Below are 18,366 nucleotides of genomic sequence, written 5' to 3' on the forward strand. Positions count from 1 at the left end.
CTAGCTGAGAATTCGGTTCCATGAGTCAGGGGGCTGGTCCAATCAACTTGCCAAGGATAGTCTGGGGAATTATAGCGATGGAATATACTTTTTCCCCCATTCATGGTAGTGGAGCAATCTCTGGCACTGGAATTATACGACAAGCAGGCCTGGTCTAAATGGGGTCATTTTAAATTGGTCCTACTGCCAAGTATTGAGAATAAGCTTTTGAAAAAGTTACTGTTACCAACAAGTGCTCAGACATCCCTGGTGCTAGTGCCCCTTAGTGTTTTTTCTATAGGCGACCAGATTGCTCAAGCCATTACTCCAATGGGTCAGACTATGGACCACCCCGGGGGCCTGTCAATATACCAGAAGGCTCTGAATTTATTTTAACTTTTGGAACAGGCAAAGAGTTGTGGTTTACTGGCCCATGTAAAGCATCTATTATATTTGAGGGATGAGAGAATTGTAATAATTCTGCCAACACAGAGCTTATGGCAAGGAGGAAAGCTATGGCAAGGCTGGAAATGCAATGAGCCTCCTTGAAGAATGCTCCAGACCTTCCACGCAGTAAAACGATGGGAAACTAGCTGAGCCTTCTGTATAAAATCCATCAACCATGTGAGCATTCTTTGCAAGTACGAACGAAGCAGGGGATATTGCATACAGCAAGGTACACCCGCACATGGTCAACCTCACGATCTGGGCTATGCCCACTGTGTGCTTCTCCTAATGAAACATTAACACATCATATGCTAATTTGCCCATCACTATGGATTTAAGGTGAGTATTTGAAACCATCATTTGCTGCGCTGGGTGTGCGTGGCACGAAGGTAGCTATGCAACTTTTAATGTGCGCAGTTGATCGTAAAATTGTTTAACTGCACACTATGGTCATCAAGCCTAACTATTAAAGCTTCCCATATGTCTCTGCCCTAATAAAGAGGCTGCAAGCATGCTCTCCTCATAAACACGATATTGGATGAAGATGCAATACCATTTCTGACTAGTGTTTTAGGCTTGGCTCTACTTATTTTATTGTTCTAAATGACATGCATTACTTACCTTAATAGCATTTCTGATGATTGTATCCGCTTAGATTCACATGCTGTGCATATAGTCCAACGTCTAGTGGTAACCACAGAGTATTGCGTCTTGTCTTTCGAGGAACGAAAGGGGACGTCAATATGGGCATGCTTGTAACACTATCCCCAATGTGATTTGTAGTGTACCCAAAATTGTATTTTTTCTGCCGTGAGGGAGCCTTACCACTACCGTGAGAGTACAGAAGAGAGACAAAATAGTAAGATGTCCATGTTCCTTCCATCTGAGTGGGGAAGGAAGGGTGGGTGCATGTGAATCTAAGCAGATATAATCGCTAGAAAGTCATGTTATTACGGTAAGTAATGCATGCCTTTAGATGCTTGCGAATCTTCTTAGAATCACATGCTGTGCATAGACTAGCGAGCAGTACCTGGAGTTGGTGGCAGGATGTGAGAAAAAACAGTAGTGAAAAGATGTCTTAGTACTGCTTGTCCCACCTGAGAATCAGACCTAGAGTGAGTGTCCAGGCAATACTGTTTTGTAAATGTGTGTACAGAACTCCAAGTTGCCGCTTTGCAAATGGACTCGAGAGGGACATTTGCAATAAATGCTACGGAAGCCCCGAGTAGAGTGTGCTCTAGTCTTGAAGGGCAGATCTCTCTTGGCAAGAGTGTAACAGAGTGATGCAATTGACAATCCACCTAGAGATGGCAGATTGTGAGACAGGATCCCCTTCTCTACCAGCTGCCACTGAAACAAAAAACTGGTTAATTTTGCTTAGTGCTCTAGTTCTTTCCAGGTAGTACATGACTGCCCTACGCACATCCAGTGTGTGTAGGCTTCTGCCACGTTAGTGGAGTTTTGGAAGAATGTTGGTAGTTCAATTGACTGGTTCACATGGAACTTAGAAATACATTTGGGCGAAAACTGGCCGAGTGAACAGAATCACCTTCTCTGAATTGTGACAAAGGGGTCTAGCATAGAAAGGGCCTGCAGTTCACCGACTCTCCTTATTGAAGTATCTGCCATTAGGAAGGTGGTTTTGCAAGTAAGAGCTTTGAGACTTGCGTTATGCATTGGTTCAAAGGGGGACCCCATAAATCTAGTTAATACCACATTTAGGTCTCATCCAGGAGCCGGGTCAGAAATGGGGGAGGGGGGAAATGAATTCTCTTCACCCCTTCCATGAAAGCTTTAATAACTGGGATCTTCCACTGCAACAACTTCTGTTGGGACATGGTATAGGCTGAGTGCAGCTAAGTGAACCTTCAGGGAATTAAATACCAGACCTGAGTCTAGTAAGTGAGTCAGGTAGAACACAATATGAGTGGGAGAGCAGTCAATTGTATTGATGCCCTTGGAATTGCACCAGATGACGAAAAGTTTCCATTTATTAGAGTAGCAATGCCTGGTGTTTGGTTTTCTTGCCTCCCTAAGAATATCCATGCATCTGTGAGGAAGTTGGAGATGCCGAACTCTAGAACCTCAGGAGCCAGGTCGCTAAATTGAGTCTGCAGGCATGGATGAAGTGGTTCCCCCTTGTCCTTAGATAGCATGTTGTATGGGCAAGGTAGTTTCATCGAAGGGGAGAGAGACATCTCTATCAGATGGGAAAACCAGGGCTGGCGTGCCCCATCGGGGCCATCAATGTCATGGTGACTGGTTCCTGTTGCATCTTGTTGAGAAGGGGAGTTGGGTGGGAGTGGGGGTAGAGGAGCCGGCAGCAGTGTAGACAAATTTCCCCGACCAGGTTATCCAGAGACCGTTCCCCTTGGATCGGTTCTGAGAGTACCTGGAGCCAGAATCTGGGCATAGCGAGTTCTCCAGAGTTGTAAACAAGTCGATCTCTGGGAAGCCCCATTCTGCAAAAACACTGGAGACCATGTCTTTGTACTCCAAGGGCAACGGGAAGTCTCTGCTGAGCATGTCTGCCAGAAGATGGAGTTCCCTAGGAACGTGTTTAGACACTAGAAACATCTTGGTTTTGAGAGCCCACTTCCAAATGGTCTGAGACAGTTTGGGCAGCGTTAGAGATTGCGTGCCCCCTTGTTAAGGTAGTACATGGCTGTGGTGCTGTGTGTGAGGATCCATATTTATTTGTTTTATTTACTTATATAGCGCGCTGAAACCAGGGGTAGCTAGGCGCTTCGACTTGTGTGAAGGTTACATGCATATGCAGTTACATAAATATAGAATTTTACAATTACATAATATACATTATATAGAGGTGTATAGGTATGATTGGTGATGCTGGTTACAGACAAAACTAAGATGCAGTGTTGGTCATTTACAAAATTAAATAGTATTAACACTGCCGGTGCAGGCTGGGATTAGAACTATATAGAGGTCTATATACACGTTAAGGGTTGAAGTAGTGAGTAAAAAGGTTAAGTGAGAGATTGAGGAGAAAAGCCATGCTTTGACTTTGAAGCGGAAGCCAAGGAAGGAGTGTCCATCTCTTAGTGATGGGGGCATAGAGTTCCATGTTTTTGCCGCCAAATCTGGGAAACTGGTGCTGCCTGATTTTTGGAGTCTGTATTTGGGAATGTTGAGGCAATGCGCGTAGTTGGGTCTGGAGGATGTCCTGTAGCAGAATTTGTCAACAAGGTATTTTGGAGCAGTGTTGAGGCATTTGTGAGTGATCATGAGAGTCCTGAAGGTGATTCTGTCTTTTATGGGGAGCCATTTGGCGGTCTGTCTTGCGTGGGAAATGTGGTCCGTGCGTGGGATGTTGAGGGCTGCCCTAAGGGTGTTATTTTGTAAGATTTGAAGTTTATGGATATTTTGCTTGCTAGTGCCTAGATTTAGGGAGTGGCAGTAGTCAAGTTTGGAAAGCAGCAAGGCTCTTGCCAATATTATACAGCAGTGAGTGGATAGAAAAGGTCTGCAGGCAGTTATAAGATTCGTGGTGTAGGCCAAGGTGGAGGCAGTGGCGTTGACCTGTCGAGAGTGTCAGGGTGGAATCTTAGGGTGGACACAGTGTTTTGGCATTATTGGAGACCTTATGGTTTCCATCGATGTTGAAAGTTGGATTTTGGGTCGAGTTTGAGGCGTTGTTTAGAGCCAACGAGTAGGAGCTTGGTTTTGTCATCGTTTAGACAAAGCCCATGCTTAGCCCTTCAATGAAATTTACAGCAAGATCCAAGAGTGGATAGTTGAGTCTTTTTCATGTGAGCCTGAGAGCGTGATGAGGATTTGGGTATCATCAGCATAGTTAATGTATAGGACTTTAATGTCATCAAGGAGGTCAAACAACATCTTTGTAAAGATGTTAGAGGGTGGGTAAAGCGCTACTCTCTTTCCCAGCTAAAGCGTCTGGAGCTGCTAGCGGTAGTCAAAGCACTGAAAGCCTTTCAAATCGTTCAGGTGGTTGGATGCTTCTGCTGGGGACCAAACGCTGTGTGTTGAAGGAGGCAAGCACCCACCCTTTGAGAGATGAGTCGGTCGTGAGAGTGGCTTCTACTACAGGGGTGGTTTTCCCTTGACCAGCACTGCAGAGAGAACGAGGGCAGCCGAGACAACCACTAGATCCTCCAATTGTCCGCTGGCCTGACACCACTGGCTGTTCAGCCACTCTTGCGTGGGACGCATGCGCAAATGTGCGTGAGGAACCAAGTAATGCAGGATGCCATCATCCCTAACAGTTGCATGGCCTTGCGTACCATCACCTCTAGACTGGCTACATACTGAGGGATCTGAAACAGCATGTTTTGAACCATATCAATTGGAGGGGAAGACAAGGAAGTCTTCTGTCCAAATTAAGTCTCCAGAAACTGCTGGACTTGGCTGGGGTCTAGGCTGGATTTCTTCTTGTTTATGGAGAATCCCAGACTGAATAAGAGGTCTATCGTCTTTCGAGTGTTCGACAGGCAGGTTCCGTAGGAGACCCCCGTTATGAGCCAGTCGTCAAGGTAAGGATAAACTGGGATGGATGTCTGCGCAGGTGTGCTGCTCCAACTGCCAGTACCTTTGTAAATACCCTTGCGGCTGAGGCAATGCCGAAGGGAAGTACCTTGAACTGATAGTGTGTGTCCTTTATCATGAACCTTTGATATTTGTAATCCCCTCCCCCGAGTTAGTAGAGAAATTACCTGTTGCAATGTTACCATTCAAACCTTTTGTGGGTTGACAAATTTGTTCGCTGGGCTCAGGTCTACCACAGGGCGCATGGTGAGATTCTTTTTGGGTACAAGGACGTACACTGAATAAATACCTTTATTTACCGTATAACAGGGACGACTTCGATTGCCCCTTTTTCTTGCAGGATCTCGACCTCTTGCAGCAGGATCTTCAGGTGTTCCGGCATTAAGCGACTGGATCTTGGAGGTTTGTATCGAAGTGGTCGGCTGAACTATGCAATAACCGTGGGTGATGTCTTGAGCACCCACTGGTCTGTGGTAATCACCAGACAGTGTCTGGTAAAGGTGTGCAGCACCACCAATGTAGCTGCTTGGCACATGTCACCGAGCGGTATGCCTGCACACAGTGCTGCCGCTGTGGAACTTGTAGAATGGACCCTGGGAGTCTACTGCAACAATTTGATGGCCTTTTCGTGGCAAAAAGAAATTGTAGATTAAACCCAACGGGAAAGGCCCTGCTGTGAAATCGGCTACCCCTTATTTGGTGGGCGAAAGCCACAAATAGCTGCCCTGTCTAGTCTAAACTTCAAGGCCCTCTTGACATCCAAGGAATGTAGTGTTTTCTCCACTGGAGTGGACGACTTTGGAAAAAAGGTAGGCAAAGCTAATGTAGAGTTCTTATGAAACTGACAGAATCTTAGGAATAAAGTGAGGATTTGTAGATAGGAGAACCTTGTCCCTCATAAAACACAGATACGGTGGATAGAGAACCAGAGCCTGAAGTTCGGAAACCTGCCTGGCAGACGTAATGTCCACCAGAAAAGCAACCTTCCATGTGAGACACTTAACTGCCGTCGTGGACATGGGTTCAAACAAAGGTTTCATGAGGGCCAAGTGTACCAAGTTGAGACGCCGGACTGGAGAAAACTTCTTCGGTGGGAACGTCCTGAAAAGGCCCCTGAGGAAATGCTTAATCTGTCGCTTAACAGAGGTGTAGTTGCGCTGCCTCATGAACTGGAGATGGCAGCCAAGTGGACCTTGATCGATGACAAGGTCAGACCCATCCCAAACCCCCCTTGAACCAAATGCACGAGTTGTAGGGGCATAACCTGCAACGGCTGCAAGTCTGGTTGCTGCGAGCACCAGGGACAGAACCTTTTCCACTTCCGGCTGTAAGACAAGTTAGTAGATGGCGCCCTTGCGGCCACCATGATGCAGCAACAGTCCCCAAGAATACTCGGGTGTCCAAATTCTGAGTGGTCAGGAGCCATGCTGCAAGGCTAAGGGAGCCGGGGTTGTGATGCCACACCTTTCCTTCGTTCTGCGACAGACTATTCGGCTCTGACCCCAGATGAAGCGGGTCGTCCACTGCTAGGAGAAGGTGGTCCGATAACCACGTCTGTCAGGGCCAAAACAGGGCCACCAGGATCACCTTGCACACCATTTGGATTGTTTTCCAGATCAGAGGAAACGTGTATGCAAACAGGCCCGCTCATGGGAATGAGAACACCCCCACCCCCCCCACCCTCAAGTCTGGATGAGCCACCCTGCTGGCACAGAGCCTGTACTGCCTGTTTTCTGGATTGGAGAACAGGTCCTTTAGCTGCCATTCTTGCATTTGAACCGATTGTCTGCCGAGCGCATCCGCCTGCTCGTTCTGAACCTGTCAAATCGTAAGCCACCATGTGAATCTTGTGTGCTATGGCCCAGTGCCAGACCGCCTGAGCCTCTCTGGACAGGGGCTGCGAATGCGTGCTTCCCTGCTTGAAGAGATAAAACAGTTGTGGTTTTGTCCGTCAGAACCCATACCACCAAGCCCTGAATGAGAGGCATTAAAAGGACTTCAGTGCCCAGGGTTCTGTCCTCAACTACAGAATGTTGATGTGCAACGAAGACTCCCTGCGGGACCATAGGCCTTGGATCTGAAACTGGTCGAACTGGGCTGCCCAACCCACCTGGGGAAGTGTCGTTCACAATTGTGTACTGAATACCTGGATCCACCAGAGGCATACCACTTACAAAGTTGTTGGAGCGAGTCCACCACAACAGGGCATCTGCCAGTGTCCAGAATACGAGAAACTTGTCAGACCAGGAACCGAGGACCTGTGATCATCTTGACGCAAGAAACTCCTGCACTGGCCGCATGAACAGCCAACAATTCGGGGTGAGTGGGATGCAGGACGATATGGTGCAGAGAAGAGCCATGTATACTTGGACAGTGATTGATGTTCCTGGCAGAAAGGAATACGCCATGGACAGCTTCTCTATCCTTTCCAAAGATGGCTTCACCAGATTGAGCTGTGTATGAAAATGGGCTCCAGAAAAACCAAGTCCCTGGACGCCATCCAACAAGATTTGGCAAGTTGACTGCAAAGCCCAGACGCTGCAACAGGAGCATAGCCGCATGGAGAGTCTGACGCCCGCTGACAAGTTGCCCCCCTGATCAAAACTAGTCGTCCAGGTACGAATAAACATGGTGGCCCTCCCTGCAGAGGTAAGCTGCCACCAGAGCCAGGCATCCTGGGAGCAGACTTGATGCCAAAGGGGAGAACACAAAACTGGTAATGCTCATCAACGACCACAAACCGCAGAAACTTGCAATGTTTGGGGTGCATTGGGATGTGGAAATAAGCATAGATCACATGACGGCAGGAACTCCCCAGGCTGCACTGTCCAAATAAAGTCTGCCAATGTTAGCACATCCTGAACTTTTGGCGTTTCACATTTTTGTTTAGCGGCCCCAGGTCCAGAATAGTGTGCCTTTTTACATTCCAGTTTTTCGTCAAAAAACCAGAGTAGGTTCCTTGTCCTCTTTCCGACTTTGGGACCTTTTCTATAGCCCCTTTCTCCAGCATCAGGCACACCACCTGCTGGAAGACCTGTAGATGCGGCTGAGATACCTTCACCAGTGGAATAGGGAGTGGCCGACGCCAGAAATCCAATGTGTGGCCGTATTGCACTGCATCCAGCACCCATAAAGTCCGTCGTAACCAAACGCCACTCTTTGACATGCTGTGCCACTCTCCCTTCAAGTCAACTTCCCATGTGGCAGTCATTGTTGAGGTTTGGACTGGCGGACCCTAGTAGAGGTGGCGGAACCCTTCTTTCGCTGAATTTGATAGTCCTTGTTCCACTGAGCGGACTTAAGATCGACGAAACCAAGAGGAATTGCTGGAGCAACTGTAGCCTTTGTCGCGGGATCCCACAAACCTGGCATTTCCCAGAGTCTCCCTGAAATGAGCGAAGGGACGAAAGGAACGCCTACTCTGCAGTGTCACCAGGGACCTCACTGTATCTGAATCCCCCTTCATGTTCTTCAAAGCCTCTTCAATTCCCCCCCCCCCAAAACAGCTGCTTCCCCCCTCACAAGGCATGGCCACCTCTGTGCTGCATTGCAGGTCGAAAATCGGTACAGCGCAACCATGCCTGCTGCTGGAGGACGACCCCATTATTTATCGGTTTAAACCCAGATTCTACCAGGTCCACTGCAATGTTAATGCTATGATTGGAGGCTTCCTCCCCATCACAAACCAGAAGCATCGCCTCCTTCCATTGCTGCTCAGGTAGATGGTCCAGCAGCTGTGCCAATCTATGCCACATTTTCCAGTCGTAGCGCGCCATGATGGCCAATGAGTTGGCCGCCTTCACACTCGTCGCCCCCAACGTCAGCACCTTCTTGCCAAAAGCATCCAGCTAATGGCCCTCATTGTCCGTGGGATTCACACCACAGTTATGCTGGCTACACGCCTTCCTACTGGCAGCTGCCGACACCACCGACTCGAGTGGCCTGCGACGTGAGGCACTTTGGCGCCTCAAACTTTCTCCAAGTGGCCTTGACTGTAGGTTCCATGAAAGGATGGCGGATCGTGCAAAGACCTTCCTTCAACATTTGGGCCAAGATGGGGATAGAGAAGACCGCCTTTCCCCCATATGATCGAACAAAAAGCAGTCTTTTCTCTCCTCCTCTGGAGTAAGGCCAAATTCCTGGCAAACCTAGGCCATCATGACATAAAAAGCGCCCACATCGTCCGGAGGAAAGGGCTGTGCTGGGCTGCTTGGGGGATCCTCCTCTGGGTCCATATCCCAGGTACCCACCCACCTGGGCAAGGACTAAACCGGCGAGAGCCTGTCTCGCAGGACGCCATCGGGTTCAGACTCCACCACCCCTTCTTCCTGATCCCTACGAAGAGGGGTGCATCCCCTAGGTGATGCAGAAAGCCACACCTGGGGAGACTTCCGTGGTTGACCCTGGCAAGCGGCACCCACCACATCCTTCTGTCGGGGGAACTGCCGGTAACTCCTGCTCCAAGGGCTCAACCGGGGTTTGAGGTACCGGGACCCGGGCATCCGACTGCAGTGCAGTGCATTGAGAGCAGGTAGTGCGGGTTGACCGACATACTTGTGGCAGAACAGACCCCAGGCTGCCCGAACTGGATGGAATCGCTAGCTGTAGGCCCAATGCTTAAGGGTTGAGTAACTGATGCGGCAACTCCTCTGGACTCAAGGCAAAATCATAAGTCGAGGGATCTTGTAGAATCTCCATCGGGAGCATAGGTACAAAGCCGGTCCCAGACTGCCATGGCACCTCCCTGGAAGCCAGTGGCCCGCCCTCGGTCCCCAGCGGAACAGAAAAACTCAATAGTCCCACTCCTGCCGAAACAGCAGTCAACAAGGCAGTTGTCAACATTGTGGTCGCCAGCAAGGCCGTAGCCGGGGTCGTAGTCATCGGCAAGGTGGATGACGGGATCGTCGCCAAAGTGGTTATCAACGGGGGTACCATAGTCGCCGGGCTAGTCGTCCGCGGAGTCAAGGCCCCAGCCAGTGGCCTGGGTTTTGCCGGCGAAGATGACTGCTTGGGAGTAGAGCTGGAATGGTGTCTGGAAGATGTTACCAGACAGCGAATGACGCCGGTCCTTCAAAGACGACTCCGGCACGTAGGACGAATGCGACTGAGACTTCTTGTCTGATGACGAGGGCCTGCACGATGGATCCACAGGCTTTTCCGTCTGGCCACTTCAATAGTTTGACTTAGCCTGTGGCGCAGGCATGCCTGGAGCGGGGCCTCCAGACCCCGTGCCTCCCCTGCGGGCCGAACCAACCTCCGAACCCAGATAGGCCCCTTCGTTCAGCCAGCAAAGCAGCCATCAGTTACGGTCTTTGTGGAGAACTTCGAGATTTGCCTGGGGTTCTCCCAGAAGATGCTCAGAGTGACTGAGGTACAGGCAGTACAGACAGTCCGCTTGACTGTCCCCTTCCTAAACGTTCTTGAGGCTGCAGATCTCGCATGGCCGGAACAACTTCTTCAGACCCACAGATGACTTGATGGGCCTGGAGCACACCAGAGCAGCAAAACCGTAGAAAATACAGAGACCAAAAATTTGCGAGAGAGAACAGAAGGTGATCCCAACAGGTTTGGAGACAGTTGAAATCTCAAGGGAAGCTGCAGAGGGGTGGGGGGTGGCCCATTTATACTGCAATGTCCTATTGGTGCAGTCCAAAGCACCCATAAAGAGGTCAATAGAATACTCAGTGTTGAAGTTTCCCAGCCTGACAGGAAATATCCACAGCATGTGAATCCATGAAAGATCCAGTGATGGAGAAGCCAGTAATCGCCCTTTGTGCACATTTTTCTTAAAAAATATAGAAACATACTAGGTAAGAATATGATTCGGGACAGAGGACTGCATTTCTGTTTAGCCACCCAGACTTCATGACTAGCAACTAACTTTCTTTTGTAGAATATCTGATGACTCCTACAGACTCCTCACTAAGCCCCTGCCTAAAGTCTCCTCCCAGTTGGCTGGGGAAAGGCAGACACTTTATGATCCAGACCATGGGGGTGGTATTCTGTGGGAGGATCACCTGGGAGGAGAAAGGGCCCAGGGGATTGAGAGTACTCTGGGGTGAGACAGTTTTTGTCTTCCTCTAGGGAGGACCTTTCCTCAATACCAAAGTATTGAATGTGTTGTCATAACAATCTTTTTGTTCCACAAGTTGAACATCTTAATATGGGTAAAAACAATAAAACCCTTAAGCAGTGAGAACAACCCTTCTAAAACCCTTGAGACTTCTAAAGCAAGAAAGCTCCCCCAACTCCCAAAAGTTAGAGAAACGAAGTCTGTGAATAGCAACAATTCAAACACAATTCAAACTCTAAAGAATGTTATCATTCTATGCAATCCAGTCTGATTGATCCTTCCGATTTTCCTTTTAAGAACATGTAGTAAAAAATAAAAAACGTTTGATGGAAAAATCAAACTAGAACAACTAATTGGAATTATGGGACTTTAAGTCCCTAACGACAGAGGACTGGACAAAGAATAGGGCTGAAGAGAAAGAAAACTGCAGGAGTTGTCATCTTGTTAGTGGAAACGACCCACACTTGAGGGAGACTTGGAGGCTTAAAAGGCCCCCCTTGGTTGAAGCCATTAGTGAGCAGGAAAAGCAGAGCCAGCAGTGTAAACAGCAGACGCAGAAACGAGGAAGAGTGAAAAGATGTCAGGAACATTGTCAAGCAGAGAACAGTAGCAGGTCCCGAGATGGTCCTTGCCTTAGAAGCCTGAAATGCAGAGGTTGCGCAGTGGAAAGCTTGAAAGAGGGGAAGCTTGCCCTCTGAAGACCTGCTCTGCAGAGCAGGAAGCGAAGGCGTGGAAAGCTCCCCCGAGCCCCCAACCAGGCTGTCTATGGTGGCCAGTGAGCACCAGAGAACTTCCAGAGCAAAGGAGTAGAGTGGGTGACGGTGGACCAAGCGCAGCAGTTTGCCAGGTCGTTGGGAGGCACTGAAGCAGAGAACCTGTGAGCAGCGAGGGAATCGGACGTGTATGCCTTAACCAGTGATTCATCAGCTGTTAGTGACCCTGGAGTGCTCCGAGACCACTCGCGTGCTCGATACAGGCGTATGCAGAGTAACAAACACTTGCATGTGAGTGGAAGTAATATTGAAGCAAATGTTGAATATCAAACCATCTGAAACCAGCAAAGGACTGTGTTTAAACATGCAAGTTTGTTGAGAACCCAGCAACAAGACAGACAACTATTGCCCAAGTCAAAAGAAAGCCAAAGCAAGGCCATTTAAAAACCGATATTGCCAAAGGCAGGAGGGGACTACAAGGTTTTAAAGCTTATTGTCCGTATGTGAAGAATAATATCAAAGGCTGGTACAAACTGCATTGCCAAAGCCAAGGAAGAGCAAGAATAAAACCTTATCCTTGTCAGTACTTGGTCAATAGCGCAGTGGGGAAACAAGAGTGACAAGAAGGCTGCCCTCCCGTAAAAGGTTAAGAAGGAGAGGAGCAGAACTTGCAGAGGTTGTGGAAAGTGCAAAAGAGTACAGCGCACAAATGTTTATTTTGCTTTCCCTGAAGGATTGCTAAAAAGTCTGAAGTTGTAAAGTAACGCACACTGCAAAGCTGTTGTAAAGTTGATCTTAACCACAGAGGCACTGTTTTGTAAATTACTATTCTGTCAGGGGAGTATACCAGATTGGCAAACCTTTGAAGTAGTAGGCCTGGCATGGAAGTAAACAATGTAGAAGTTAAGTGCTGTGAAGTGGTGTTAACAAGTTATTCGGACACTTTTGTTGCTGATAAAGAACTGTATAAAAATGCTTCAGGAGTTACATTTCATCAGAAATAAGTTGTTGCAAAGCATCCTGACAAAATCTTGTTAATGAGAAGATAGTGGACCCTTATTGCAAAAAGAAGGGAAAGGACCTTTTTGTGGAACCACTGGAGGGTTGGCACTTTGCTGTCACATTGAAGTCACAAAAAACTGTTGGAACGTGGTTGTAAATCAGGATTTCCTGGTTTCGTTTTGGAACTGCGGAGCAAAATCCTACTTGAATCTGGGGGAATTCAGAGATTATAAAGCAGAGACTTATCATATTGTGCATTGAACTGTTAATTGCGTTGCCTTTAAACTGCCATGGATCATGTATAAGTAACAGATATTGGTCCCTCACAGTGCTTCCTTTAGTTTATTTTAGGCAGGGAAATCCTCGTCAGGGTAGGGATAGTGAGTTTATCCAACCTACTGTGTTAATAAAAAAATGGCATCTTTTGAAACACCTTCATAAAGTTTTTCCGCCTCACATCTCTGACCCCCTCACAAAGACCATGGATTGGCAGCACCAGTTTCAGGACAGGCTAGGTCATGTTTCTTTGACAAGGGGCCATGATTCTCTCAGGTTTTTGTGTTTCTCTCCAGTCTCCTTATTCAGACATGCCACACTCCTCTTTTGGGAGGGTGTTGACAGGCGTCTAGGAATACCCCTAGGACAATACAGTTTAGGCAGAAATACATCCACCCAGTCTTTCAATCCACAGTTCCCCGTTTGGAAAAGAGACCACTTATCAACATTGAGACTGTTGAGAAACAATGACACTTAAGTTGTAATGTGCCAAGTGGGCCTCATGTATCTAGCGGACTAAGGTGGTGGAGGAGGCCGGGGGGGATTGGGGGCGTTGGTGAAAAGAGATTGGGGGGTGGGGAAACAAACAGGCTGTGTAAGGAATAGAAGAGAAAATGCTCTCACTAGCAGGGAGGTAGTGAGAAGAACAAGTTACTCTCATACCTGGTAACGTTCTTTCGATGGGATGGTTTAACGACATATTCCATATCTATGACAGTAATCAGCACAGCTGTGGTGATTACTGTCATAGATATGGAATACGTCGGAGGACCCCAACCCCCCCCCCCCCCCCTCCGAAAATATTCTTAATAAACCCTAGATTGTACTGCCTAACAGCAGTCAAGTGTTGCTTTCACACTCGGGGCAGAGGATCTCAATACACTGTACTGCCAGTGGATCCTGTTCTGAGAGCTGGCATATCACCTTGCGATCTTAAGGTGACTGTTCTTTCTTGCCAGTTTGCTGTCTTTTCTGCTGTTTCTACAGTGTAGGAAAGTTTTAATATCCCCTGTTGCAAGTTTCACATGACATACTAGGAAAAGCAATGCTGCTAGATGCGCAGTATTTACTGTGTTGCTCAACTTTAACCTTTGCAATGTAGGTCTACTCACTGCCACACCAGCAATTCTAGTGTGTTTCGAAAATGACCACTCCAATCCTTGCCTAGGGATTGCACAGGACATGCATAGGCAATTCCTCAGCAATAAAGGGGTGTTGTAAACATGGAGTTTGCACTTTTACCGTTAGCGTTCTAGGATTCTGCACACAGGAATATCAATGAAAAGCTTATAATTGAGAACTTTTCTGGAGTATTCAGGTTTTCCAGTTGGCTAACCTCACAAGACATCAGGAACTATCAATACACAAGCAATGGCTTAATCAGAAGGAGCCCCTTTCTCCCAACCACCATTATCCCCATGCACACAACCCCTTAAAAGTAATTAAATCATTTGTTACAAACACAAAATGTTAGTTTGGCCACACAATTAAAAAAGGTGATAAGCCAGGACATGTACTTTATTTAACAGCAGGACAAAAAAAAATATAAAGAAATCCAGCTAAAACAAAAGTCAAATCTGGGAACAGTTGCGTAAAGTTCTGCATAATTTCAGCCACTCTGTTACACCTTCAGGAAAAGCAGACTACAGGCTGGATTGAAAAGGTACGCAAGCTTGTATTTGATTCTAGTGTCCATACCTGGGAGATAAAGGGAAAAAACAATGAGTTCAGCTTGTCAATCACTAGCTGTGACACTGGCCAAACAGAATATGTAAAACATTGCTTCGCAGCAGCCCACATGGAGGATGGATTATGCGCAAGATCTGTCTGGGGTTTCACGCAGCAGACCATATTACTAAGATTCTCTTTGCACATGCGGTGTCAGGGGTGGATCAAGAACACACTTCTACTGTAAACCCATTTGATGTGGCTAAAATAGCCCTTTACCCAGGAGTGGGGCAAGAATGGCTCTCTTGCTACGGGTTCCATGACATGGCTTTGACAGCCTAGTAGCCATGAGCTGCACCAAGTACAATGGTTCACCTACAGGTAACACAGAAACAGGCTCTGCTTACAGCTCCAACAGAATTATAAATGGAGCACTTGAATGCATACATCGCGAAAGAATAAAGGCAAAGGAGAATACCCCATGAGATAATCTCATCACATGCCACCAGCCCCTACCCATTCACTCAGCGTAAAACTCTCCAACTTACTTCTGGAATTCCCACTCTCTGTTGTCCAGTGGACAAACCTGCCGAGTCTTCAGCCAGCGCGAGATGCAGTGGAAGTGAAAAGCATGCTAAGGAAAAAAGAAAAGTAAGAAAAAAAAAATCATTCACTTTCAATTGGGAAATAAGTGAGGGAAGAAGGCCTGGATGGCAAGTACTAGGGCAGAAGAGAATTGGAGAACATTATGACATGTTGGCAGAGTAGGGCATATTCAGAAGGAACCGAAGGTTTTACCAAAACCTAATTTAATCAGGGCACAATTAACTGAACCCTCAAAAAATAAAGAGTCCATAATTCTGTGTGGTTTTGATTCTGAAGGGTTATGCAGCAATTACATTATGGTAATAGTCTTGTACCACGCACGGTTGCCACTTGCGCCGTCTCTTTGCACCCAGGTGGGCGTGTAAAGGAAAGGATTACAGTGGTTAAGCGATTGAGAGGGAGAAGAACAAGAGAGTTTTGATGTGCTGTTGGCTGCTTCAGTCACCAAATCGGTGCATTTTCAGTTGGTAGCCGTCATGTGGTGTGGAGGTGCGATTGTGTGTGGTTTGTTTCAGGTTGGGTGTTGTGAAGTGTGTGCAGTTTGTGGTGCGGTAGAGGAGTGGTTGTGTTTAGTTCACAGTTGGATGCGTATGCAAAAAGGTGCATTTTTATTAAGGATGGTGTCGATACATTCCTACACTAAACAATCCCTCCAAATGCAATGGCTTTCCGACCCCCAGTGAGACATTCCATATTCCCAACATTCCATCCATGTGCGGCAGAGTTGCTGCACCCAAACAGTCCGATTATGTCACCCCTGGCAGTCCATCCAAGTGCGATACATCGCCCGCTCTTACCTGTCCATCAAAGTCTGACACGCTTCCCTCACCCCAACAATCCATCCAAGGGTGGTGCACTTCCTGTACTTCCCACTGCCCATTTAAGATTTACGCATCTTCCCCAGCCCCTTCCCAGTGCAACACTTTCCAGCTCTAAACAATTAATCTAGGTGTGATACATTTCCTGCCCCAACAGTTTAGCGAAGTGCAATGAATGTCCCACCCAACAACCAGTCTTGGGGAGCCGAATGCTGCATAGGTTCCAGAATGCCCATCTCTGGGCGAGCAGTAAGCATAAGGCAGAGCTATATTATACCAGATGCAGAATGTGGCTAATCTACATATACAGGCTGAGGGTAAAATGGGGCTAGTTTAGGCAGTTAAGGTTAACCTACACTAATAGGTAGGTGTATGATATCAGAAGTTTTTTTTTTCCCCCTCTATTCGGGTTTTCTTGTAGATTTCTCTTGCTGCATTTTGCATCGTTGGGTTTGTTGATGGGGGTAGGTGGTCGCTAAGCTTGCTCTTGGTTCATGTTGGGTGTGTTCGGCTAGTCACTGGTTTCATGGGGTTCCTTTCCATGTGTTTGCACATTTTGTGATGCATAGAGGTTGTTCAGGGTTTCCTCCTCTGGAGCTGAAGAGCCAGGTGTTTATGTTTTCTGAATTTCAAATGGCCCTCCATAGTTCATATTTTTCAGGAGGGCGTTCCAGAATAGGACAGCTATGCAAGAGAAGGCTGATCCTATTTTTTTTTTACTTGTGTGGTGTTTATAGTGTCGAGGAAAATGTCGTTGGTGGATCCAAGTGTTCCTGCTGGTTTTCTTTTGTATGAATTCCACTCCTTGCCAGTGCTGTGTGTGATATGCACATTAGGCACATTATGTTGAAGGCGATTAGTTTTTGGACTGGGAGCCAATGTAGCATGGTTTGCACTTGCCCGACGTGGTCTCTTTGTGAGTTTGAGGAGCAGTCTGGCAGCTGCATGCTGTATTCATTGTAAAGGAAGACTGGGTTTGCTCTCACACTGAGCACGCAAAATCAAATCTAAGCAGAATTTGCTGATTATATTGGGTGATTTTCATCAACAACGTTGCAGCCTGACACGGGTTTCGAGCTTCACGCTCTTCTACTGAGGCTGTTTACACAATGAATAGGTAAAACATTAGGTAAAAATGAATATTACACAATTCCAAAATCAATAGTTGCTTTCAATTACCGATCTATCCAAATGGGTTCTTGCATTGGCTGGTTGATTATACTTCTAAAGATTATTAATGACTATTGCCACTCTCTCATATACTACATTGCTTCTTTTCTGCACAATTGCAGAGCACAACACTAGTTCAATATGGCGGCCCCTCTGCCATACTGTTTGTGCTGGCATTCGGTCTTTTTCGCTGCTGCCGCCCCTTTCTGTTCCATTCAAGTATGGACACAGAACCTCACGCGAGCGGCTCCATTAATTTCATTTAGCAGCGGATGCGCTGGTAAGTCATCGCTCAGTTAGTTTGTAGATGAACCCTAACTCACACGGGGACCCTAATCAATTCCGTGTTAGTCTAGACGACCGCCGGAGGCAACATTCAATTTGCTAATTGATGCTTCTCCCTTGCTCTTTTTCTCTTTATGGTTTATCACTTGGACTTTGGCTACAATTCAGCATTGCTCCGATTGACCAAATACGTTCTCCGTGCAACTGCACGTTATTGGTACGTTGCCATTATATTTTTTCAAATTTAATTATGTGCTACTTTTGCTAGTTATGTCTGCCAATTTGGCGCTTTAAGAAATTGTACTTTCCTTTAAAATAAAAAGTTTTTCTTATATTCTTCTTGCTTTATAGAGAGCCTACATATTACTATTTAAATAGATTTATGGTACAATACCTGGTTAGCTCATTTTACTTGACTTTTAAATTTCGTTATCTTTGGACTCATCTTTAATTCAATTTAGTTAATTGCGTAATTATTTCCATTAGCACGAGATTTGCAGATTGACCAAGATTAAGGTACCCCTATATAATTTGGGCTTTACCCATGTACTTTTTGGCTGATCACCATTGCAACCCTTTTCCCTCAATTAATGTTCGTTCTTTATTTTTTTATTTCTCTTTAACAACCCGATATCCTTTGACAAACAATGCCGCACTCCATTAGTAATATGTTTTTTACCTTAGTACATTTGAATTAAACCTATCTGCTAACTTCCTATTCAATAACTATGGCTTTGTGGTTGTTTCAGCTTTTTATTTTACTTGTGGTTGGTACACCTTACCTGCTCCATGCGTTTTGGCTCTG

The 18,366-nt window shown here is 46.7% G+C and overlaps 1 protein-coding gene across 1 annotated transcript in view; it reads right to left on the reverse strand.

Moving 5' to 3' along the window:
• Positions 1 to 14,514: 14,514 nt before the first annotated feature.
• The window catches only part of RBX1 (ring-box 1), a 137,952-nt gene continuing 134,100 nt past the window's right edge, over positions 14,515 to 18,366 (reverse strand). The window contains exons 4-5 of the mRNA XM_069654422.1: positions 15,231 to 15,316; positions 14,515 to 14,712 (exon numbers count right to left, since the gene is read on the reverse strand). Of these exons, the coding sequence (XP_069510523.1) occupies positions 14,700 to 14,712; positions 15,231 to 15,316 (99 nt within the window). The 3' untranslated portion in view covers positions 14,515 to 14,699. The remainder of the gene's footprint in view (positions 14,713 to 15,230; positions 15,317 to 18,366) is intronic.

The sequence above is a fragment of the Ambystoma mexicanum genome, chromosome 3q (assembly GCF_040938575.1).
Source record: "Ambystoma mexicanum isolate Mex_15411 chromosome 3q, UKY_AmexF1_1, whole genome shotgun sequence".
Lineage (NCBI taxonomy): Eukaryota > Metazoa > Chordata > Amphibia > Caudata > Ambystomatidae > Ambystoma > Ambystoma mexicanum.